This window comes from Rissa tridactyla, chromosome 7 (genome assembly GCF_028500815.1).
Source record: "Rissa tridactyla isolate bRisTri1 chromosome 7, bRisTri1.patW.cur.20221130, whole genome shotgun sequence".
NCBI lineage: Eukaryota > Metazoa > Chordata > Aves > Charadriiformes > Laridae > Rissa > Rissa tridactyla.
In genome coordinates this window covers 29,738,825-29,764,996 of record NC_071472.1, presented here as the reverse complement: position 1 = coordinate 29,764,996, position 26,172 = coordinate 29,738,825, and the positions used below count along the sequence as shown (strand labels likewise).

The following is a 26,172-nucleotide window of genomic DNA, read 5'->3' as shown; positions in this document are numbered from 1 at the left end:
TTTAGGGGCGTGATAGCTAATCAGTTCAGTGACACTGAACAGCTGTGGAAGTCCTTTTAATTAAAGCAAAATGGGATGGAGAAGATAAATTTAAAAGCCATGGGGCCTCCATATGTACCGTGCCACCTGTTGTGCGGCATACACATATCTTGTGTTTTATTATGTGCTGCCCTTTCTTTGTGTGTGTGTAGTTACACGAGAAGGAAAAGGCACAAGGCTGGCCTCCTGGACTGTGCTTGGTGTTTGAGACATTGGTCAAGGCTGCCAATGTTTACTTAATACCTTGGCAAGTCCTAAGCGGCAGAGGCCTGGAGAGAGTTCGTGCCCTGCTTTGACTTGAATGAGACGTTTTGTGGCATTCACTCGAAACCCACAGGCCATCACGCTTGTCCACCCAGCTGAACGGTCACACCAGAGAGCGGTGCTGGGAAAGGAGCGAAGGACAAGGGCTAATAAACATTACTGACAGGTGGCTGCAGGGAGGAGTGGAACAGTCTTGGTCACAGGAGGAGAGCAAAGTTGAAGTTTACTCTCAGGAGGAGAGGGAGGGACTAAGGAATGGTGGAACAGTATTTAAAATTGGAGCATTCATTCATGTACTCTTTCAGATTCATCTTCCACTTGGCTTATGGCTTGGATATGTGAATTTGCAGGTTTTTTCTTTTAAAATATGAAATGAACTTTAAATATCAAAACAGTCACTACAGTCATATTTTAATTTGTTTTGAACGATGTTTGTCATTGGGGGTGGGGGAGTATATTCCAAAATATTTGAATACATTTCATTGCATTTTGAGAAGACTTTTTATTATTGTGGGTGGGTTTTGTGGTTTGGTGATGTATTTTTGTTTTTTAATAACTTGATTTCTGAAGAATGAGGCAATGCTGACACCTCTATGATTCTACAGGAGAAAATTGAGGGACCTGGCTACTTCAGGATGTTCTTATTTAAAAATAGTGGTGCTCCAGAAGTGTCTTGAATAACCAGTTTAAACCCTTTATTAGTAAAAATTGGATCATGTAATTATGTGAATTTGTCCTTAGAGAAGGTTGGAGATAAACTATGTATAAAAGGTCTCATTTATATATTTGTGTGGCAAGATTTTATTACTCACTACATTTCCCCTAAGCTGCATACTGAAAACTGTCACAAAGGGCAGCTGGCAAAGAAAACCAACATGAAAACTTGGAAAAACTTAGAAACCCATATGACCTCAAACCAGGACACCACATCACATACAGCTCGCTCTCTCTTTCTGTTCTGAAGATTATTTTTACCCCATACACATCCATTTGGTCTCTAGCTTAGAAATTTAAAAAAAACAGATGCAGAGAGAGTATTGTGCTACAGAATTAAATCTTAAAAATGAACTTTATTTAAACTAAATCCTCTTCCCCACAGCCTAAGTGAGTTTTAAAACCAGTAGTCTGGACAAAGTCAGTGAGTGTAGAGGATACGTTGATGGGGATAATAGTGTTGTCTTTTCACAGTAGTTATCTATATGCTTCAAATGACTAAACCGGAAGGAAGTGATAAAGTAACTTTTTACAAAAAGCTGAAGTATGAGTACAGCCATAGTAAAGCCAGAAAATTCTTACACTATCATCATCTTACAGAGGAGACTGCTGTGAAGCACTTTTTTGGGGGCTCCTATTGTTCTGTTCCTGTTAGCAGAAGTGAGAGAAACTGTACATAACAGGAATAAAGAAGAAACTGTACAAACACCTACACTAATTATGTTTGATCAGATTCTTAACAGTAGGATCTTACAGTATGTAACCATGACCTCATTCTCCAGGAAGGAGGTGGGAAGTGAAGTTACAGTTAAACGTATGTGCAAAACCTGATCAAAACAGAGTATGTATTAAAGCCACAAAATACCAAAATTTTCATTTTTTACTGTGATTGAGTTTGAAGTTTGATTTGGAGGTGGGAAGGTCTACTTTATTAAATAATATATGCAATACCTTCTCTTCTTTCCCAGATCAATATACTGCAAAACTGCAAAGCCATAGAGGCAGCCCTGAACATAAGGGAAAAAGCATTTGAATGTCTCAAAATTACTAGAGTCTCTTCCTTTTATTTCTTGCTGCCTTCTTAATAAAATAAATTACTTGTAGATAACAACGTATTTACAGATTTATAATACTCACACTACAGTGACTAGTCACGCCGAACCTAAATACAGGGAGAGCAAGGAGAAAAGTCCATCTGACAAGTTCTCAGCAGCATTTTATTGAAAACACGAAACATTTCAATGTTGAACTCCTAAATGCAACAGACATTTTGCTGTCTTCGTTTCTTGTCTATTGAAAAGCTATGAAAAATATTACTCTAAAGAGTGGGAATTCTGTTAAGATGTATGAGGAGACATTGCAATGTACAGTGTTCATTATTAAATTAAAAAAGGCACTTGCTCTCCTGCTTGCCTAAAGATTATATAAAAAACCAAACAAACAAACCCCCCCAAAACATGTCTGCAGAGAAAGGAAAAGTGGTAATATCAAAAGAGTTTAAATATGTCCACAGAATACATTCATATTTAAAAAGACAATAATGAAGTTATGACCTAATAACATAAGCAGATGCTTCTATGGCATAGCTTAAATTTTGAAAGTCAATGAAACACTGAGTTTGAAGTCCTTGATTTTTTTTTGGGATTATTTAAAAAAGATAATAAAACCAAACCAAAACAACCAAAGAAGCTCTACAATGTTCTGTTCATCCAGGCACCACCACCAGTGCCACAGTATAGTTGTCCACTCAAGAGCAGGAGCAATGTAATTCCATAAACCTGTCCTGCTAACCGTTCTTGATTTTATTTCTTAGCAATTGACTAGACAATAATGCAACCCCAAAGCAGAATAATCATCAGGTGAAACAGTTTGTCTTTCAAATAGACAATCCCTCATCGTGTTTCTGCATTGCAGAGTGGTTTGAGTGCATATTCAGCCACAGGCTGAGTGCCACATTCAAAAAGTGTTTGAAAAGAGACAGAAAAATATAAGGAACTAGTAAATGGGTAGGCAAAAGTGATACAGTCCACATTTCTGTCAACTCTAATGGTTCGCAAGAAGGTAGTTGGTATATCAGAAGAGGGACATGCAGAATTCGTTTGCAGAAACACTGAATGCCTCCACCAAAACCCCACAGTTTGAACAGAATTCATACAGACACATATGCTCGTGAACTGAAACTAGTTTTCATATCTTTTGTCCTGTCTTGAATGTAATTAGCCTTATATTTTCCTCGTGGTGTCTTCTATATTCACAGCTTCAGAATATTTTGAATCATATCTACCTCCAGTACCACTCAGAGTTCATCCTAGTGACAAGAAAATAAACAATTAAGCTATTCTGAAAGTACAAATAAAAATCAAGATTATTATGTTGTTTTTTCTCTGGACAAACATTTCTTAAATAAAATTTGGGGTGGTACCTAACAGTTGTGTTTTAGTATCTTCTTTCTAAATTAAAATGTCAATCCCAATCTTGCACTAGTCAGCCTTTAATTTGGTGCCTGTTTGCTAAATCCAGTCAAAGGATTACACTTAAGGACAGAGTGCATCTCAACCATCTATCTTGAACGCAGCTGCCCCATGGATATCTACAAATTCTGCTAGATGTTGCAACTGCAGTACTCTCTGCAACGGCTGTGGGCTTGGAGAACTGAGTCTGAACAAATAACAGCAACCAAAAGAAGACTGGAAGTAAAGTGTGTCTTGTACTATTTGAAGCGACAGCATTTAATACCTCACAGACAAAGAGCAAATACTACAATCATTTTAAAGGGCTATTCTTTACAATACTAAGTCTTCTGCAAAAGGCCCCACAATAAGTATACTTACCTTATCTCTAGATTTTTTTCTTTTTCCTTTATTTTGAATTGCTTCTAATTTTTCATTCAGAAGGTCAGCAATACCTTTTGCGTCTCTGCTGTCTATATATTCGCCAAGAACGCTTTTCTGAAAAAAAAAAAAAAATTAAATAATTGTGTAACATATTACCCATGCTCTACACTGAACAGAAAATCTGCTTACTTTCAGCTAAAATTCAAGAGGAATGCAGAGACAAAGACAATGGCTCTGGTAGGTTGATTTATGATTCATAGATATATTTTTGTCTCCATTTAAACAATGCTAATTGTCTTTATAGTAAGAGCCACTCTTAGCTACTACTTTTCAAAACTACACAAATTTTGTTGAACTACACACATTTTGTCTTGATCCTTAAAGAAACCTAAAATAATTGTAGTTTTCTCACATTTATTCAGCTACGTAATGTAGACGGCCATTAAAAAGTCTGCCACTTCGTCATCTACATTCATGAAATCGGTGAGCGTGGGTCACTGCTTTTGGGACCTGAAAAGCCTTTACTCTTTGCCACGGAAAAGTCTCATTGAATTTGAGGGGATTGCGTGAGGAAGGATTTCTAGAACTTCCCATAAGAGATTCAGTTAGAAAAGGAAAGTATAGTTAAAAGAACTGACTTAAAGTATTCAATGCATTCTGATAGTTCTCATCAGCATTAATGTATTTAAAACAATTACTATAATGCTATTGAAATTTAATAGTTTTACAAGAATAAAGGCAACTTCCTAGAAACATCTGTATACTTTTAAATTTTTTAATTTATTACTACTAATCTGTTAGTAGGAAATGTACATCTCAACAGTCACATTGATAATTGAAATGGTTTGGTAAGGTTTGTTTTTGAGACAGAACTAAATATTTTTAATCAATTTTCTATCTTAGAATACATAATTTAACTCGAAATTATAATGAAATGCTGTGATTACACTGAGAGAACATTTCTCCTTAGCCAAAATGAAGTTGTCCACATTTCATTTAGAGAGATTTCGCCTGCTTTGGTAGCTGGTGGTGGAATTGGTAAAGGTTGAAAAACACTTTGTCACATGAGACTCCTGCAAAATTAAACCCTGGTTCTGGTTAAGCCCACATTTTAGTCACTGCTCTATTAATTTACAATTTATTATTTTTTAATAGGACATTATTAGTGTATCATTGTCCTACTATTTTAAATATTACTGAATTTGATTATTGTATCTCCGGAGTATCTAAATAATGCACTTCAATGTGTCGCAGAAATAGTCTCTGAAGTCTTAACGTGAAATGAAATATATCTAACAGTACCCACTCACCAGCATACACAAAGGAGACACGTTACCTTTGTTCCTTGGTAGGGGTAAAACTTAACTGTAGGGTAGGCTCTGATATCAGCAGTTTGACAGGTCTGACCATACGCCTGACAGTCTATTTTTCCAGCTTTTATTTTTCCTTTAACAGTCTGAAAAGAAATGTTTATTAGAAACAAACTTCAAGTTTCCATGGATGACTGTAAGCAAATATCTTGAATAAGGCAGCAGTGCAGCTAAAAAATAAATGAAAAATGTTGCTCGAATCTTTTAAATATCTCAGAGTAGTTGCGTGCTTGCTTCTCCGACTGCTAATCTTGTATCAGAAGTCACTACATGTTCAGCGGAGCACTTCTGCTTGAACTCAGGGCAAAGCACATCACAGTTCCAAAGGTCACCCCATCGTAAGCTGAAATTTGTCTCAATAGAGGGTCTGTGTGTGTGTGCATGGGCAAGAGACCACCTAAAGGTGTGGACTTTCCATGAGAAGGAGGATCGTTTAAAGTATGCAATTTTTAGATGACTGCTAAGAAATAAAGTGCTGATGAATTATATTGTAACCATTATAACAATCTGCTAATACAGTTAAAAACCTACCCTCGCAAGGATCTCAAATTCAGGAGCAAAATTTTGGCAAGGTCCACACCAAGGAGCATAAAAATCAATGACCCAGTGATCTTTTCCGTTCAGAACCTTTTCTGTGAAACTTTGAGGAGTCAGGTCAACAGACACTTGTGGTAAATAGCTGCAAAAAGGAAGAATAACAGTCATAATCCATTCAAAACTCTAAACATATCTAAATTCCATTTAAGCACAAGAAAAAATTCCAAAATTGAGAACATTAGGAGTCTGAAAATCCCTACTTTACACTTTGTACGATAAGAAAATCACTTTTCAGAAGTGGTAGACAAAGTAACAATATGGTCTTCAGGAAATGGGTGGACAGTAAGGAGTACACTATTTCTCCACATTTTTAAAGCTTGAGTTAAAAGATGTGGAAAATTTAACATCGTAAATTAAGCAATACACATATCTGTCCCTAAACAAAGTTTAATGCAGTAACTTACCCCAATGCCCAGCCTCTCAGTGAATATGAATCCCTGTGCCATCCATTGTAGCTACTATAAAAAGATGAAGAAGAAAACAAAAATCCGGTTGCACAGCAGTTTCAATTACATTTAAAAAAACCCATACTCTGTAGAGTGGAAATGATGAAATAATGAACTTAAATGCATATCTTTTATGACATATTTCTACCTTGCTTTCAAATCTGCATAAATAAAGTTTCGTTAATACAATTCAAAGACACAGATTTAAGGACTAGAAGATGAAGAGAAGAATTCTGTGTCAAGAGAGCAAGAAACTTGATTTGGAGCACGTAAGCTTTGAGAGCTAGAACTATTTTGAATGCAGGATCTCTGTTAATAACTCCGGATAAAATTGCAGGCTCTAAGAAACGTGAGAATTAAATTGAAATATCTTAATACATTTTCTAATTGATGTTCATTCCTTACAATAAAACAACTATGAATTATGTAAGTTTCCCTCAATTTGACAGTAGGAAATACAGACAAAATGGTTACTTGGACAAGGATTTATTATTTGGACTTTCAGGGCTTTGCATAGTTCTGAAATTCCAGTGACGGGTTAGAAGAAAAGATTAATTCAGGATTCATATCCACTAACCTAAAACATTATAACAAAGTATTTTTCAATAGAGTTACCTGGTCAAAATCTGACTTGATAGTTTCTGGTGATCTTTATTTGAAGAGACAAATTTCCTTATTTTTGCAGGAAATAGCTGACGTATAATTAAGTAACTATAAGTAATTTGTTACTTAACAGTTATATTCACCAACTTAGTTGTTTACAACAAGAAAAAAAATAATTGTGCGTTTAAGAGAAACTTTATCTAGAACAACTAAATAAAAGCAAGTGGTCCAATGATGAAAGCTACTGAAGTTTGCTATTAATGCCTCTTCATTGTAGTGCGTACCGTTTATTATCTGCCAGCATTTAATAGAACTTTCCAATTTGTAAAATAATGGAGCAACACATCTGCTATTTCAGACTGTTATCTATCTATTTAAATACGCATGTGCTTCCTAAAAATCCCTGGATCTTCACACAGTACTGTGAAATGGAGGGGACAGGCTGTTTGGTTTTTGCCAGATTTCACTTCCCATAGAATTTTTTTTTGTTGTTTTATTAATGATTAATGTTCGCACACTAATGATACAATGAATGGGATGGCTAGATGTATGACAGAAAATTTTTGCAATGGTGCTAACAGCCCGTTGGCAGCGAGGATGATCAGATGGCTACATCACTCTGTTCTCTAAAGATAAAGCTACAATCAATTAGGCCTAATAGTATTTTTATATTATATGATTTAAATCATCTACTTTAACTGGCAATTGACGTTAGAAAATTGGCAATTGATAAAGAAAAAGAAATACAAGTTAAGATTCCTGAGGCAGTCTCAGTTGAAATTACTGAAGTGAAACGACAAAACAAAATAGCACTAGTTTGAAGTAACAAAGGCAATAACATGTAGGACAGTAATATCGTAACAGCCTATTTTAAAATAGTGGTGATGGACATTTTCAACAGAAGATGTATATTCATCTTGTTCCACATCATCTAACATTTCCCAAACTGAAGTAAACTACTTACTAATATTGATGAGCTGTGTTTGATTTTTGAGGAAAGAGTCTTATTTCAGGATATCCCCGAACACTTTCTTGGTGACAGAAAGAATAATATTTTTGACAATCCACACTGCCTACGCTGATTAATCCATTTACCATCTGAAAAAAAAGAAGAAAACCTACAATCAAATATGCTAATCAATAATACTACAATTTCAGCAATACTTCAATTTAAGACTTAATCACTTAGTTGGGGAAAAAACCCAAGATTATCACAAATCTTTCTTTCCTGTAAATGGCTCTATGGTATCTAATGGCAGCCAGCCACCCAGGTACGTTCCCATCATGCACATATATTTTTGTATAAACTGCGCGCACGTGACTCATGAGACACCTACCTTGGCTCAAAGGCACATATCAGGGTGGTTATTTAGTATAAGGACTAGCACATTACCATGTTTCCTATCACAGGCTCAGTAATTAAGACAGATGCGGGCACAGTGCGGATGGCTATCAGTCGCACAGTTGGCCTGCATCTTGAACACACTGTATTTGTTGCAAATGCCCAAAACCACCGGGCGTGGGCAGGGAAGCTGATGATTACTGAATGTGCACCAGAAAGCTAATAATACTTCACAGACATTTGATCAGAATACAGAATCCTGGCTAGAACTCCTAGCCTAGGTGAGTTCTAAATGTCTGAAAGTCACAGACATGTTTCTAAAACCCTATTCTCCCCCCCCAGATTTCTAGTTCAAATTCCTGGAAACTCGTCCAGGAAAACCCAGATGGTTGTCAGCAAAGTAATATTACCTTTGCAAGTGAGGAAACACTGTAATGACCTTGCAAAACGAAAATATCGTCCCCAATCCCAACAATTCCATATTGAAATACATGTAATTCAGCTGACAATCAGCTTTGAAGTGGATGGTATTTAACATTTATTTACTTTCAGTGAAGAAAAGATGTCAGAAAAAAAATATATTCCTAATATAGGAAGTAATTAAAATGGGTAAGATTGAACTCCTTTAATCTTAACATCAAGTCAGATTTTCTCCGAGTTCTAAGTGCTATCTTTAAGATGACTAGTGATCATAAAGAATACTGAAAACAAAGTGGCAAATTATTTCAACCAATTCTTATCTAATTTATGGATAAATCTTTTTCATACTTTGTTTTAAACAAATGCAGAGCTGTTGTCTATATAAAACACTAAGCATCAAGGAAAGTTAGTTACTCTAAAGTTGGAAAACACATGTATCAACAGGAAAAACTGGATTACAGTATCCATGTAATCAACCTTTTTTAAAAAAAAAACAAAACAAAACAAAAACAACCCCAAACAAAAACTTTGTATTTGAAACAATATAAAACTGTCAGGTAGGAATTCCCTGTTTAGCCCACAATATTAATCACTAGACTTTCTCAGCTGACAAATCTTTATGACAGCAGTTGTACCATCTGAATAATTCCACAGAACGGGACACAAAAGCAGAAAAAACCATTTGAATGTCATTTACCCTGGCCATTTTTTTCCATTCTGGCATTAAAGCCTGACAAGGTCCACACCACGGAGCATAGAAGTCAACCATCCAGATCTCCTCTCGTTTTCTTCTCTGAACTAATTCAACAAATGTCTCCGGTGTTAGGGAAACCACCGATGGATTCCTAAGATCCTAAAGTAAAGACAGTTTATAGATATATACTCTGCAACAATCAGGTATCCCTTATCTAGCACCACCACATATGAACAGACTGTACCAAAGTCTGAGAATGCCCCTCTTTGAGTGCAGTTTGCTTGCTGCTGTGGTAGGGAAGACTTCACACCACCGAAAGGCATGGAAGCATCAGAAGTCATCCCTTCAACCTAACAATCATATGCCTGATTTGCTGAGAAGAGCCAGGATGCAAAGGGAGGTTTTCTATCTCCTCTCCATAAAGGGAAGCAAAAGGCAAAAAATCCAGCTTACCTGGCAAGACCAGGCATTATGAGACTCAGCAACGCTATTTAGGCTGGGACGCAGAAGAATACATATGGTGCACTAGGGGCCTCTGAGTATCAACTGCAAAAGACTGATCTCCACCTGTTCCTGCATGTGTGCTCTTAAACCTGCTTTTTCTGGGCTGCCTGGAGAAAGCTTCTTCAAAGAGTGGAAAACAGCCTGCGCATCTAGCAGTGAGAGAACCTGAATGCCGGAGGAAAGATGGATGCCAGAATTCTGGCAGCAACAATGATAAGTACCAATGATGATTAATGTTGTTACATGATTTGCAGTTCTGTGAGTTAAGGAAGTTCTAGAAATGGCTGAAAAGCATGGAGGGCAGCAAGCTGACAAAAACATGAACCTCCTCCTATGTCAAGGTGTGTATATAAGGCATTTTTGCCTTAATATTACAGCACTTCAAACTTTTAATTCCTTTATCCTCTCTATGAGATAGAAATCCTTACTATCACTTTTCAGATTGGGAGGGATCTTAAGTTATTTGTTAATGACCTCAAAGAAATTACGTGACAGAGTAGGGAAATTAATCCATTAGGTGTCAAGTCCCTGACTGACAGCTGCTGCATCACTTTACTTGCCCGAAGTTTTTGCGCTCTTTATCTTACTAGTCTAATTAATTAAAAAAAAAAAAAAAAATTAAAATATTAGACTTTTCCAACTAAAGAACATGTTTGTGGGTGAGCTGTGTACAGAGCACGACTGCAACAAGGATTATAATTTACATACCTCTATAAACTCCAAGATCTGCTCAGCAGAGTGATGTCCTTCATATTCGTGAACATCAGACTGGTTGAACACAACTGTCGTTGGATAAGCTCGAATGTTATGCTAACAAAACAGACAATAAGAAATGGCAAGGAATTACTAGGTTTCTTGTACCTTCCTTTAACTGCCGTGAGCATTGGTGGCTCAGCCCTGCTACCTATCCGGTTTGTACAGTGCAACTGCTCAGACGTACATGCAGGTGGGAGCTGGAAACCATTACAAATCAGTACAGAAAAGATGCCAGCTGTATTCAGAGATGGCATAGTTTGTTCTGAATTTAAAAAGCAGCCAGGAGTTCTTTCGCCATGCTCCACAAATGCAGGAATTAATCCACAGGCCTTCTAAGCCTTAACTTTAAAGCTATTTCCAGTCTTCAGGTGAAAACACTTGTACTGTATCAGTAGCGGTATTGTTCAATATTGAACACAGATGCTTCCATGATTTGAATTCTTCAGTGTATAAACACATCTAAATAAAACTTTAGAAAGCTTGGGGTTTTTTTTCTCCTCATTTTTCATGTGTTTTCAGACACTCACATGTTAAAGATAATACAAACATTCTAACATAAAAAGCTCTTGTGAACAATAAAATGTGCAGCTGCAGGAAAGCTGTCAAAATGTACTATTTTCTGGAATTCGGGAAAAGTAATGTCAATAATTTCTACCATGATAGATTTATTGAAGCAGAAGTTAAGCAAATTTAAACATGGAAAATTAAGGAAGATTTAAAAAAATAAAATAAAAAATATTTTTCATTCCCTTGCAATATCTTTAAGTAAACGTAAACTCATAAGTAATAAACTTTCTTTTACTTTGAAATTGATCCTGCACTTAAGTGCTACGAAACAAAAAAACAAGTCAGTCAGGGTGAACTGAATTAGAAGTGGTTTTGCAGGCGTCTTCAAAAAGTGTTATATCAATATAAAACTTGTATTTTAAAATGTTTACTGTTTCTTATCCTCTAATGTAAAGAGCAAAAAGAATGCATGTATGTATTTATATACTCACTAGAGAAAACTTTCCGAGTCTGCTTTAATTCTTTTTTTTCCTCTTAAAAAAATCCAGGAATTATTAAATTCTGACACTTCAGAGTCTTCCAATAACACTATGAAATCAGAGCAAAATGTGACCTGTATTTTGCATTAGTAGCATTAGTATATTATCTGTAGCGATCACATAGTTTGCTCCTTCGAAAAAAATTACGATACAAACGTCCCGTTTGGTTTACTACCATTTAAGAAAGTAATATTGTCTGCCCCAATCCCCCTACCCCCAGCTAGAAGAAAACAATATTCTTTGAAAGTTTTTTGGTGGTTTTTGGTTTTGTTTTTTCTTTTTTTTTAGTTTCTGCAGCTTACCGTGTTGCAAAGCCCTTCATGGACAGTACAGTCTAGCGTTCCAAATTTCAGCTGACCATAAAGATGTTTTGATGCTTTTCTCAGCTCTGGTAACAAAGCTCGACAAGGAGGACACCACTAGAAAACAAGACGCAAATAAGCGCAATCGCTTTCCCCACAGTTGGCTCTCAGAAGAGCGTAAACTGTTTGAGATGAATAATATGCTGCTTTGACAACAGACTCCACTAAACACAAAACCCACGCAGTCTAGGAACTAGCGCTGCCAAGGAATGGGAAATTACAATACCATCTCGTGATGCTGAAGGACACTTTCAAGATACTGCTGGTATTTCGTTATATAATTACATAACAGATTTTAGCAGAAGGGAAATACAGATATTAAATATTTACCGGTGCAAAGAAATCCACAAGCCATGGTTCCTTTTCTTTGTCAGGAAAATTCTGAGGTCCCAGTGTGATAACATGAGAGTTGACGCTTTCTTTGGCAAATGCAACAACGTCATATAAGATCTTCTTTCCTTCAAAGAACGATGTAGAAAGGAAACTTTATTTTTCCCTATGAGAGATCTCATTAAAAAACTCAGTGACAGCAACAGGAGTCCTTCTATTCCCTTGACAGATCTTTAAACACAGCCTGCTTAAATAAATTGAACCGGTACCGTCTCGCTTTTTCTCAGAAAGATAATGTTGAACTGTCCAAACCTACATAGGTAAGACATACTCTAGGTGATAGTTGATATTTGGCTAAATATTAAACTGGATATTTACCTAATATTAGCCAAATGAATTATTTATTTTTTTTTTGGTGACAGGACTACTGGCTGTTTTACCATCTTAGTAGTGTTTGTTGGAATTAAAAAATTACTATTCTAGATACACTTGCCTTGGCAATGGTATTGACACAGTAAAGACTTCAAGCAAAATAAATGACATTGATAAATCACAGCTTTTTAGGTGTAACTGAAGTTCTCTTCATACCCTTCATGTACATATTTGTTAGCAGAAATGAGAGTTTTGTCTTGAAATGAACTGAGAATAAGAACTCCAGGGTAATTAAATCTGAAGTCACTGCACAATAACTTAAGATTTATTACTGTTCTTAGATTTTAAACTGTTGAAGCCCTCCAACATAGCATATAAAACCCCCTGATTCTTTCCAGTATTGTATTGTTATAAATAATAGAGTGAGATGACTATTGGCAAACATTCTAGATGCCATCTATTTTGTAAATAGTAAACCAAACTATTCAGAAAAGAATGTATGTACTACAGCCCAATGTATTTCTCTCACACTATTTGTAATCTATGCCATTATAAAAAGATCTAAGAACGCTCTACGTATACGACCCTTTCTTGGCTTCTCTGCAGGAGTGGAAATTTTAGAGGCTTTTCCCCCTTAGATACGACTAATGTTTTGTAAGCGGTGAAAAACTTTTCTCCTTTCTTCTTTATTACAGTACTGAGGTTCTGAATTAATTCTAGCAAGCTGTTTCTAATACTTCAGAGGCTCAAAAATGAGAACCTCATCCTGCATAATTGTCTTGTGCTGCATTCTGGATAAAGCTACACCTATTGCCACAAGCTACAGTTTTGCTTCAGGCTCCATTCTTCAGCGTTTTTGAAGCCTTTCAGTGGTACACAGTAACATAGCTCCAACCTTTCCTGTAAGGAAACTGCTACTTTGGAAATGAAAGTAAGTGGTAAAAGTCTCAATATAGATTTTCTTGAATAGATGTCAAGAGAACATGGGATTAATTTTAGTGCAGTGACACATGAAATCAAATCTAAGTTTCTCAAGTTGGCAGCACTGTAATAACTAGGACGTTAAGCCTCTATGAAGGGTGTGCCTTACAGCATTCTTCGGTTATCCTACCCAAAGGAGAAGCAGTCCTGATCAGCTTCAGAGGTTTAATTTGTATGTAATTATGTAAATGACATTGACATAGACAGAACAGTAAAAACAAAATACATCTCTTGGCATCTGATGACTGCTTACCCGTGAAAAAAAGGAAAAAACAAAGGAAATAAGTTTGTGCAAGGCTACTGTAAGGTCAGAGGAAAAAAAAAAAAAAAAACCAGTACTAAAATTACAAAACTCTTCTTTTGGGAAAACAAATGCAGTTTGCCAAAGATAGTGTCCTCTCAAAGTGATTATGTAATGATTTAAACTTGCCAGAGTTTCCCTTACCGTGATGAATTTCATAATCTCCAGTGCCCTTTCCTTTGAAGACTGCTAAACAAGGCTGATAGACATACAGTTTGTTGCAGATCGTTGGTGAGGAAAGACAGTCAAACTTGCCAACCTATTTAACAGACAGTGCCATTTTAATTAAGCCATCCTAATGTATATATGTTAACATATTTTGAAAGGCAGTTAAGAGTTAGGATAGATTCATTAAAAAAAGGATAAAATATAGAAAAGAAGTAGCCTTTTAAAAACAACAGAGGTCTTAAGACAGTCTTGTAACTATGGTGTTCAAGGAAAACTACTAGAACAGATATATTAGGTTGTTTGCTAATTTTTAATTTAAAGACCGAAACAGGGAATAAAGTCTTAAAGAATCCTCTTTTTCTGCCTCCCCCCTCCCCCCAAACAAAATGGCAAGGAAGCAAAAAGACACCTAAAATAAACGTGACATTGAAGTTCTTCTAGTCGATGCAACAATTTTTTTTTAAAATACATACCTTATAGAATAACACGATCCCTATGTCTTTAGTACAAAGTTTAAATTTAGTTTCCTTTTATTAAGAAAAATTTCAAGATAATTATAGGGTTTTCCGAGTAATTAAAATACAGTTTCACATACATCAATTTGATGTGGAAGTGTTAACTTTTAATTGTTAACTGAATGGGATCTGCAGCGACATTTCCCACGAGAGAGAAGATTTAAAAGACAATCTTTCCTAACTACTTTTAAACCACTCAAACCAGATGAGAAACTTCATTGTTTGCTTTGAATTAAAAGCTTTACTACAGAGCTAACATCTGATAGTGTATCTCTTTCAGTACCAGGTAGCAGGTAGTAGTAACAGCTAATAATGATGAAAAACATCCTGACTTGTTCTCTGAATGTAAATGGTATTTAACACTAGATGAGTGAGCAGTCTTACCTGAATATGTTCATCCTTAAGTAAAAATTTAAGTTTCTTAAATTCCTGTACATTTGATTTATCGCTCTCCCCAAACTGGAAGAAAAGCAGCCATCGGTGATGAGCCAGACGGTCCTTTAAACAAAGGGAAAAAAAAACAACAAACCACAACATAAACAGAGGAAAAAAATATATTATTCCCAACTTAAAAATTCGTTTTATCTTTTGTAAATGCAAATGCCCAATTATTCATCTGATCTCTGAGTGACCTCCTCCACTCAACAAATCCTTTCATGTAGTCCTTCTAGTAAACTTCATTTTTCTGCATAACCAGAAGAGAGAAAAAAACCCCTGAAACAAGCTGGCTCCATGCTAACCTCTATGCTTTTGTTTCCATGTGTTTCCTATTGCAGATCAAACTGCTAAGTGCTGCTACAAGTGTGAAAAAAGGTTTCCTTTTTTTTTTTCTCCAAGACATGAGAAACTTTTATGATTTCTAATTTCAGTTCCTACATAACTTATCATGGATTAAGAAGTCTTGTTTTCTTTCTTACACCACTGACAAATTTAAAATAGAAGTCTCTAAAATGTAGTCGATTTAAAAAATAACTAGAAAATCACAGTTGCAGAGTGAGTTGCAATGGCAATTTCTGTGTTTTTCTCTTTTCCTATTAAATACATGCTCAGCATGTTTTGCTAAACAGCAAAAGTAAACGTAGACAAACAATGTTAAATAATTTTGGCTTTTTTTTTTTTTTTTAAAAAAGGCATTTTGAGTTAAATAAATACTAGGCTGTTGTATCAACAGGATTTGAAAAATATGAAAAGTAATGATAAAAACTATAGAAATACATTATTGAAAGGAATATTAACATATTTTTTAAAAATTACCTCTAATGATGCTGCAGAGACTATTTCAAAGTCTGGCAGATGCTGCATTACTTCCTGATATATTTCTCTGGCATCCAAGGAGTTAAGAAACTAGGAAGGAAAGTTAACTACGTTTATTATAAGGCATTACAAACATCAACCTGATTGTTGATGATTACTACTCAGTGTCAGGAAAATTATTCCGATTTGTTCCTTTCCATCAACTGAAGAGTACAGTTAATAGTATGTTATTTGATCAACTTCTTTTTCATACATATAGTTTCACAAATACCACTCTAAGAATACTGCTTTTTAGCTTGTTTTCCCACAATATTAAACTCAATATATTGTATTTTGTCTCAAATTCAAATTTCAAACCAAATTTTCTAATCAAGTTTACAATATTTCCAATCAACTTTTACAGCCTTCCTTAATTGCACAATACAGATACTTAAGTTTTAGTAATTTTTTAAATTTAGGAAGTAATATGAACCTGTAACTCAGAGCTGGTAAGTTACAAGATTGAAAGTAGGCAGGTACTCTGTTCAGAGCAGCATTTCCTAAACTTGTGATATGTGGGGCATGTTCCTTGTGGAATAAAAACTGGGGGCATGTGGCAAATCTCCCAAGCTTGCCCAGGACAGCTGGGTAGCAGCTTCAGAACCAGCTCTTGGGCCGGTGAGAGTGCACATCCCACCCCCGGATTCCCACAGTAGCTGAGGGAGGCTCCTGAGGAGGTGGCTGGGCAGAGCTCCAGGTGCTGCTACTGCAGCCTGCTCCTGTTCACTCTCCCACAACACTGAGGACCGCTTCCAGGGACCACTGCCTTAGCTGCCGGGAGGGATAAAAACTCATACCAGGGCATACAAGCTTGGGGGAAAAAAAAAAAAAGGCAAAAAAGCGTGTTTTCAGTTGTATATAACCAATCTGGAAATTATTTATACATTCCTTTGTCACTGTCAGCACCTTATTTTATCTAAATACAGAACGGTTGAGAAACAACTCGTACCAAAACACCTCCTTTCTCTTTGTTATTTATGGTGGCTCCAGGTGGAAAGTATGCTGTAGTGCTAGATGAGATATCTAAATTATCACAAAGCTCACCCTGGGTGCCACAGTCCATCCAGCCTACATTAACAAGACCTTCCTGTAATAAAAAACAAACAACCACAAAACAACAAACACACACACACAAAAAAAAAAGAGTATTTTTTAATCTCAGGTTCAGAAGTGCTTTTGAAAATCCCAACACAAGCAATTATATACAACATTTAGAAAATGGAAGGAGACCACAATGTAATTCATTAGTTAACATTAATTCATATTTTATAAAATTCTTTAAAAAATTAATGTTATTCCAATAGCTACTAAGTCAAAAATATTTCACTCATTTGAAAGTTAATGGGCAAAATCTTGGTTACTGTAAACTCAGTCAGAGCTTTGGCTACAACTTCACATTTTCATTTCTGTTATTTTGTTTTAACTGTAACAGGTAATGCCTTCAAAGTGAAATGCTGCTTACCAACATGCCAGCTAGCTTAAGGCGTGTTTGGTAACTCAAGCAATCTGCAAAATAAAAATGATTTATTTACAAACATAAAACTTCAAATTATTAATGCACTAAACCTACTCTTTGTTTAGAATGACCCCTTTCCTCCCTACAAATGTAACCATTTCAAAAGGTATGCTTCCTGGCTATTTGTCTGGTATTTCAGTGACTTGAAGCTGTAACATCTAGTAATCAGCACATGATGGTTGTCCACACTAAGTTCAAAATAACATGAATAACATTCTCTTGCTTCATCAACACAGAATCCTCATTTTAAAAGTTTTAATATTTTATTTGCTATACTAACACTGACCTTTAGAATTTCTTCTTAACCAATGTTTCAAAAAAACCCAAAAAACCCACAAACAAACCCCAAAACCCAACCCAAGAAGTATCTACATAGTGTCTTGGAATGAGATTTCAATGGAAATATAGATTTTCTGTGATTCAAATAATAACTCACTATAATAAATACATCGTATGCTCTAATTACCTATCCAGACTTTGAATATTTACCTTCTGATGCAGATTTTTTTCTGAAATAAGAAGATGCATCAGCCTCACTTTAATTGGACAAAAGTTGAAAACTTAATAACAAAAGGACTACAACTTGAAATCAAGCTATTTACAAAAGTAAATCCAAGACTGCAGCTCCAGTTATTCGGTTCACAGAGCAAAGGTCTCTTCATAAGACCGAGAAATCTTTATTTGTCAAAGGTGCCGTGCATTTACTTAGCTCTACCAGCTAACCAAAGCAACTTTCTCATATACCGTATCCAATACTGGTCACAAGAAAGTCAGTGACAAACAGCTACAAAAAAATAATGCAAATCTAAACTCTGGCATGACATCAGCCATAAGACCCACTTACTATGTCCAAACCTAACTTAAGAGAAAATATTCGGCTAGTTTTTGAGTATTGGTGGTTTAACGGGGAGATACATCCTTTCTTCTACTGAGCACCATGACAAGCCAGCACACACCTGTGCAATATCTGTCGTTTGCGCTTGAGCTGGAAACTGCAGTCAGAGGCCTTTTCTGCCAGTTCCCTTCCTGAGGGGTTACACTTGAGTGCTGCTGTAACGACCCACGTGACATTACAGAAGCACAATAGCATAATGTTTCTATAAATGTCCTTTTTGTCAAGCTGCCTCTAAAATGGAGCTTAAATGACCCACAGTCCAAATACTGTGATCATCTAAGATGTTGTACAACTTTGTATTAGAAGCAAAAGGGATTATGCCACTATCGGCAAAAGGTGCTTTTTTCTGTTTGCCTTATTTGAAGAGTATTTAATACACCTACCCCCACGTTCAGCACAGAAGGTGATCAGCCAACCAATGCCAGACGCAAATGAAGTTTCAATGGCATTAACAAAATTTCCTAAGAGTGAAACAATTTGCATCAGTTCGTGACTAGTTAAAAGTGACTATGAGACAAGAAGGTTCTATATTTACGTTAGCAAATTACAAAAACTATTTTTAATCACAAAAGTAACACTTGGCAAAAGGTGACGGATTCAGTTGCACGCATAGTTTCTGCCATGTGTTATATTGTAAAAGCAATTTCAAGAACAATACTCCAACCAAAATATGTGAACATTACCTGCCCATAACTCAGTGACTATGCTTGTAACATATTGCATGGCAAAGTTCTTTAAGCTCTCTTTTGATCTGTCTCCAAAATATTTCACTGGTTGCTATAAAAGACAGAGAATAACATTTATAAAGTTAAAAAAAAAGAGGGACAACCACCCCAGTACCTACTGTTTTTTTATAACCGTGCTTATGCACCTGCAGGACTGCTCCTTCCCCCCACCCCCAAAACTTAACACTAACTGTTCTCTCCTTCCCATATTGGAAAGTTTAGAACTTAAATTTTGTAGTATGTTTTCTTTCCAAGTCCAGCAACATAAGGATAATTGAGTTTTAGAAACACCAACTCCCAATGATTATATTTCTATTGAAATAAAAATTGCTTGCATCAGTCCATTTAGTGTATGCACAATCTCTGCATTCAACCTCTCAAATCTTATCATCGTCAAGATGTACCCAACTATTCAAGTGCAATTTGTATGCCACCCTTGGCACCATGACTTAACAAGCAGCTATACAGTGGGATGTACGTAATGCAGCTAGCATGAAGGAAATCTTGTGCAAGGAATTTCCACTTTCTTTAGGTACACGATCATATTCTTTATAGACTCAAAACAACAGACTATTCTTTGTATTTGAAAAGTCTGTTACAATACTGTAAGAGAAACTGTTCAAGTAGACTTATTGCTTTGCTAGGGCACCACTGCTGACAGTATCATACCGAATCAGAAGTGATACGTTGCACAGTAAAATGATTCAAAAAAAGCACTGTATAACCAGACACCTATTTTTGAAGTTAACTTTCTAAATTAATTTAACCAAGGTGAAGAAAGAGGAAAAGCAATTTATTAAAAGCAAGTAATATATTAAACGGGAGATCTTGATATAAAGATCTATGATTAAACAAATATTAAAGTAATACTCTTCCACATTTCAGTCTTTCTAAAAATACTTGAATTTTTATCACTCACCATTCCAGTTTTGAAAACATACAGACTTGGATAACTGTTAATCCCTTTAATTCGACAAAGCATTCTATTGTCTCCACAGTTGACAGCTCCAATGCGTATTACTCCATCCATCTCCTTTGCAAACTCCCTCCACTAGAGAAAAATGGAGGAACAAAAAGGGTATTTTCCTCTGAAGATATAGTGAAAAATCAGCACATTTTATTCCTGGCATCTTGAATTGCCTTTGGTTTCAGCTTCAGTGTAAAAATCCACTTCATTAAGTTTTATGCTATTAAAAACAATGACTTTTCAGAGTTAATTTGCTTGTTATACATACCGTAGGTGCTAACTCATGGCAGTGGGAGCATCGAGGAGAATAAAAATTCACAAACCACAGTTCTCCTGAGTTAACAGCAGCATCTAGATGGAAAGAAGAAAACTTAAGTAAGTAATGCACATCTACAATGTAGTTATATCTAGAATGTACATTTTTACTATATTGTTTTCCTCAAGAACTGAATTAAGTATTTATATGTCAGACACAGTTAGTAACAGTAACTCAGATGGGATAAAGATCGCACCTCACTCGCGCATACTCGCTGTTGTAGACAAGTGCACAAAAATTGTATTTCACAGGATATCAGCATCCTGGACTTTCAACATCTGTTCTATTAAGAAAAAATTTACTCTCTACAGATTACCTAGCTGAAATGTGTGATAGTGTAAGTCTGGTTACCCTAAAAACAAAATATGAGTCCTAGAAGAATTTTGCCCACTAGAACTTTCCATTTCCTCATATTACTTCATGTATTTTCTGGGTTCCACCAGACAATCTTCTTATGTAGAATCCCTGTCTAATAGGTTATCCTGGTTTCAGCTGGGACAGAGTTAGTTTTACTTCTTAGTAATTGCTGTGAAAGGAATGTCAATAATGCGTATTGTGTTCATTGTTGCTAAGCGATGTTTATGCTGTTCAAGGACTCTTTTCAGCTTCCCATAGAAGCTGAGAAGGAGCACAGACAGAACAACGGAATGGCCAATGAAATATTCCATACCACAGATGTCATGCTCAATATATAAATGGGGGTTGGCCAGGGGAGGGGAATCCATGATCACCGCTCAGGACGGTGCCAATTTACCAGGCAGTGAGAGTAACTTGTGTCATGATTATTATTGTCATTTTCCTTTTCTGTTATTGTTTCTATTAAACTGTCTTTATGTCAACCCATGAGGTTTTTTCCTTTCCCTTTCCCTTTCCCCTCCTTTTCTCCATCTTCTCCCTGCCCCTGTGGGGTAAGAGGGAGAACTGTGTGAGCAGCTGCAGAGTCCTAGCTGCCAGCTAGGGTTGAACCATGACATAGGTGAAAATGCAATTTAAAATTGCAAGTTACTGTAATTACTAGAAAAGTCAAGGGAAACATAATTAAATACTTTTGCTTACAAAAGAACAGTAACAAAATATATACACACAGAGGTTATCAGCTTGAATTCTGTGGCTTTCAGTCTCCTCATTTTTTGACATAATTTTTATAGTGAATTTTCTAGATTATATTTGCCTATATTGAAATATCCTTACAACAAGCCAACTGAGGAATGTGTAGATTCTGCAAATCAATTAACCAAAGCAAGACCAGGTTCTCATGGAGAGATCATGAGGTTCTGCTATTAGAACAGTTTACAAAACTGGTTCAGCATATATATCCAGCCTGTACAAAGGAAACTGTACTTGAAATGCAGATGAAAAATCACACAAAATCTACAGAATTTTCTCTCTAGTATCTTAGCTATAATTTTTAAAGTGGAAAAAAAACCCTGGATGACGTCCTCACTGAAAGCATGTTTCTATCAAGTGCATTTTTAGACAAGACAGCAAAAAAACCAAGTAAGGATAAATTAGAAGAAACAAAATTGTAATTCAATTAATTTATTCTTACAGATATCACAAAATATCTTTCAAACTTAATCTAAACCGTTTATTGATATTGATCTATTTGCTAACTAGCATTTACCAGGAAGTGATAACGGTTTGTTTTGGTTTTTTTTCCCCCCCTCATCTGAACATGATTTTCTGACAGATTTTTGTATAGATATGTAATATAAGTCTATAGATATACAGCTCAGAATGTAAAACGTGTTACTTTGAGTTGCCACATTGTCAAACAGATAGCTATTTATTTAAAACTTACCAAATTCTCCTCTATCCAAAGTTATAATTTCAGGATCATCATCATAAATACCTATTAAAAAAAACAATTGCTTTTTATTTTTGCCATCTTTAAAATGAAGAAACAAACTATCGTCTTATTCACGAGACAGAAAACAGTACGCTTTAAATTGAACTAGTAAGCTGGCAAAGATAGTCTCCCATGCCCTCCATGCTACAAAAGCTACATTAGAACAGAAAAGTTCTTTTGGTGTTTAGTAGGCCAGCCACCGAGTGAGCAGAGAACTTGAACTACCACTGTTATGGCAAGAGTATTAGAGGTAGTATCAACCAGCTGTCAGCTTAAAATTCAAGAAGCTTCAGCTCTCAGTGGAAGAGCTCTATGTAACATCTGGAAGCTTTCACTCCTTTTCTCAGCCTCTGGTTATCTAAACCATTTAGATCACGAAGGTGTTTCAGCCACAAGCTTTTCCACTAACAGAATGTGTGTACGCAATGGAATAAAGTGCACGGAATAAAGGTAAGGAAGACAGCTTTTCTAAAAAGCTATCCAGTCCTACCTAGAACATCACTACAAGACAGTCTACTGCTTCAAGTACACAAGAAAAGCAGTGCAGAGATATCAAAAATACTATTAGACAGCATTATATTAGGCTACTATGGCTACAGATCTTTTACAGTACCTAACATGGTGAGATGGCATTTCACCTGAGGTATACAAGGATTAAATGCAAATAAATAATTAAATTAATTTCTACAGGTGATAAAGTACGTTTTATAGATCATGTAATGTAATACATACACTCGCCCATCCATATGTATAAAATATGTATATTTATATATATATATAAAAATACAAAAATATAGATATTCTCCAACTAACTGGTAAATAGCCATTCAATGATATTGTTTCTCAATCAAGCAACTTCAGACAGATACAATTTTGTAAATCTGTTTATTTGAAGAAGTTTTAGGGTAATTTCCATATTCTCCTGTGACAGTTGCACCTCTGCTTGATTCAATTTCAATTTGCACAGACATTGGTTTTTTTTTTTAAGAGGTTGGGACATAAATCAAACTACACCAGAAAAAAATTTTGCCAAGGTGGAGATTCATTTCAGCTTTTTCTTTCATATCAATCAGATCGTGTTCCTCAGCTCCCTATTTTAGCTTACTCCTGTTAGAGTAGCTCTGAGAACAGTTCATCCCAGCCTTTCCCTACAACTACCTAAAATTTGTCTGGACAAACATTAAATAACTTGTCTCAAGATCATTTTAGGTACAATTCTGTTGGTATTTTTTCATTTTCTACTACCTCTTTACTGATCTCTAATTGTATAACTGCATATAAAATAGGCTTGACAGCGCGAAAATCTCCTCTCAAAATCCACTTAAGAATACTTTAAAGAAAAAAGGTCTTCCTGCATTAAAGCATTAAAAAGAATACTGAAAAAAATAAACAGCAGGAACAAAAGACTAGGTAAACAGATAATTATATTTTTTTGGTAGCCACTAACAGGGTAAATAAAAGATTGGGTCAAGAGAAAGAAAATGACCGCTACAGAAGAGTAACAGAGCAGGCAGAAATCTGGAGAGGATATGTCAGAAATGCATAAAAAGATCTGATATAGATCCAAGTATTACATTTACTTGTGACTGTTTTAAACAAATCACGAACATACATCATAACTTACCAAAATCATAGCGATAAAAGTGCCAGCTTTCATAACGACCTCCTTGCTGCTGATCTTCGAGACCTTTCTCTCCGTATTTATCATACTTCTTCCGTAGATCTTCATCTTTAAGTACTTCATAGGCTCTATTTATTTTCAAAAAATTGTCATGTGCATTTGGATCATTCTATGTAAGAAAAACTATAATTAGTAAGTAATTAATAAATCATATTGTACATACAATGCCAAGAAAATAATATTTGGAAATATTTTTATATCCCTACTGAAGATGTCAGTTGTGATGAAAGCAGGCATTACACAGTGATCTCCAAACAAACTACAGTAAAGTTTTCCTTTCCTGAAGCCAGATGCATCTCCTGCTCATTTCATCCTCACAAAAGTACCAACTGAAATACCAAGTGAATGAGTAGGAGGCTGTAACATTCTCCACTGACCTCACTTCTTTCAATTCTCTTTCTTCAATCGAAGAAAAACACCCAAATACTCAAGAATGAAGACTTATCACCCCTTCTGATCTTATGGTGTAGACAGAGGCCCCCTTGTTATTTCAGAAGCATTCTGGTTCTAGGTAGCTTCGGAATTAGAATGGTGAAGAATCTGCAGACATATTTTAAACCCCAGTTTGGGTTCTGAGCTGGTGCAGTACAACAGTGGTGAGCAAAATCTGTGGTGCTCTCCCAACGCTTTTTAACTTTTAACTTCTGCTTACACGTTTCATTCTAAAGACACTTTTTCTTAAAGGTTCTTCACTTATTTACGTAGATACACATGAAATTAATTACCATAATGGAATCTGTGTAATGGCATCATCTTCTATACTGTATGTTTTCTCCAGTACCTAAAGGGGGCTTACAGGAAGGACGGGGAGGGACTCTTTATCAGGGAGTATAACGATAGGACAAGGGATAATGGTTTCAAACTGAAAGAGGGTAGATTTAGATTAGATATTGGGAAGAAATTCTTTACTGTCAGGGTGATGAGGCACTGGAACAGGTTGCCCGGAGAAGCTGTGGATGCCCCATCCCTGGAGGTGTTCAAGGCCCGGCTGGATGGGGCTTTGAGCAGCCTGGTCTAGTGAGAGGTGTCCCTGCCCACGGCAGGGGGTTGGAACTAGACGATCTTTAAGGTCCCTTCCAACCTGAACCATTCTATGATTCTATATATTATTTATAATGTTGAAAATAAGATGTTGAAAAATCTTTAGTAGTATTTTAGTAGCATTCGCATACTTGGAAACTACAGAATTTGACACAAAGTGGTATTGTTTTGAAAAATATCAACACAGGGAAATCAAACCTTGTAGTTAATAGTTACAAGTTGGCATTTCTAACTTTGTTGAGATTTAGCTTTCTCTTTGAGCTTTGTCATGTTCAAATCCATTGTAAAACATGAGTGCCTCAGAGGCTTCCATGTACGTACTCCGTGGGTGGGCCCTGAGCTCCTATGGAACATCGCTGTCTTCTGGGACTCGGTGAAGGTGAACATATAAAGATCCAGACCCTCATATTTCCTGTGAATTTCTGATAGTTTCAAGAAATCTTGAGGAAAAACTGATTAAAATTTAAAAATTATTTCTTTGTACTTCAGAAAATATGGTGGCACAGACTGAGCCATTCCCAGTCTTTTCTCTCTAGTTAGTCTGCAGTTCCTTATTACCCTCCCTCATTATGCCTTGGCAGTTCCAGAATTTCTGATTTGTCCTGTTTGATACTTGGAGACTGATGTCTCAGTACAGGCTGGTGGTGTTTGCTGTTTAGATGAGACTTCATGTTAGGGAAACAGTAAGTTCTCCTAAGCTAAACGGAAAGAGAGAGACTCATCGGTTTACCAACAAGGTAAATGTAAGTTCTCATCTATTTACAAAAATATAATTGAGAACTGATCTTGTCTCTTTTTTTTTTTTTACTACAGCAATTTAACATGGCCCAAATTCAACACAACCACGTATGATCAGTCTATCTCTTTTTGTCAGTTTTCTCTGCAGAAAATCTGAGCTGAACCATGTTATCAGGTGGTTACCTTACTTCACAAGAACAGAGAAACATTTTAGATAAATTAAAACCACTTTTTGTTTAAAAATTAAGATCCATTAACGCAACAACTTTGACCTGTTAAAGATGTAACTTACCTGATTCTTATCAGGGTGCAACTTTAATGCCAGTTTTTTGAATGCTTGTCGTATTTCTCTACTACTTGCTTCTTTGGATACTCCGAGTAAACTATAATAGTCCTGATCAGTGCACACAAAAACTATTACACATACTAAAAGTAGCAATAAAGATCTTTTCACATATCTATTATAATCTCCTTTGGCTAGGAAGAACTCCAT

The 26,172-nt window shown here is 35.9% G+C and overlaps 2 protein-coding genes across 32 annotated transcripts in view; one reads left to right on the top strand and one right to left on the bottom strand.

Annotated features, from left to right (window-relative positions):
* PIKFYVE (phosphoinositide kinase, FYVE-type zinc finger containing) overlaps positions 1–3,443 on the top strand; it is a 79,691-nt gene extending 76,248 nt beyond the window's left edge. For 27 of the 31 annotated variants that reach the window (XM_054209460.1, XM_054209464.1, XM_054209465.1 and 24 more), the window contains one exon: positions 192–3,443. The gene's annotated coding sequence lies outside the window, so the exon portion shown is untranslated. The remainder of the gene's footprint in view (positions 1–191) is intronic. The other 4 variants (XM_054209448.1, XM_054209444.1, XM_054209441.1 and 1 more) reach the window with 2 other exon arrangements.
* Positions 3,186–26,172, bottom strand: DNAJC10 (DnaJ heat shock protein family (Hsp40) member C10). Its single transcript, XM_054209474.1, has 22 exons — positions 25,972–26,172; positions 23,844–24,009; positions 22,172–22,222; positions 20,323–20,405; positions 20,007–20,138; positions 19,046–19,139; positions 18,746–18,823; positions 17,414–17,457; positions 16,901–17,038; positions 15,913–16,002; positions 15,043–15,156; positions 14,120–14,234; positions 12,322–12,449; positions 11,932–12,048; positions 10,536–10,637; positions 9,327–9,482; positions 7,832–7,965; positions 6,223–6,276; positions 5,753–5,900; positions 5,188–5,307; positions 3,849–3,965; positions 3,186–3,325 (listed from the first exon to the last, which is right to left on the bottom strand). Exons 1-22 carry the CDS (start codon positions 26,170–26,172, stop codon positions 3,314–3,316), a joined length of 2,394 nt encoding a protein of 797 aa, XP_054065449.1. The 3' UTR covers positions 3,186–3,313.

Excerpts from the sequence above, each read along its gene's own strand:
- DNAJC10 (XM_054209474.1), bottom strand. The coding sequence starts at position 26,172 with ATGGAGTTCTTCCTAGCCAAAGGAGATTATAATAGATATGTGAAAAGA. Across the intron at positions 12,049-12,321 it reads TTGTGGATTTCTTTGCACCG|TGGTGTCCTCCTTGTCGAGC; the intron begins GTAAATATTTAA and ends CTTGTTTTCTAG. Across the intron at positions 5,901-6,222 it reads CTGAGAGGCTGGGCATTGGG|CTATTTACCACAAGTGTCTG; the intron begins GTAAGTTACTGC and ends TCCTTTTTGCAG.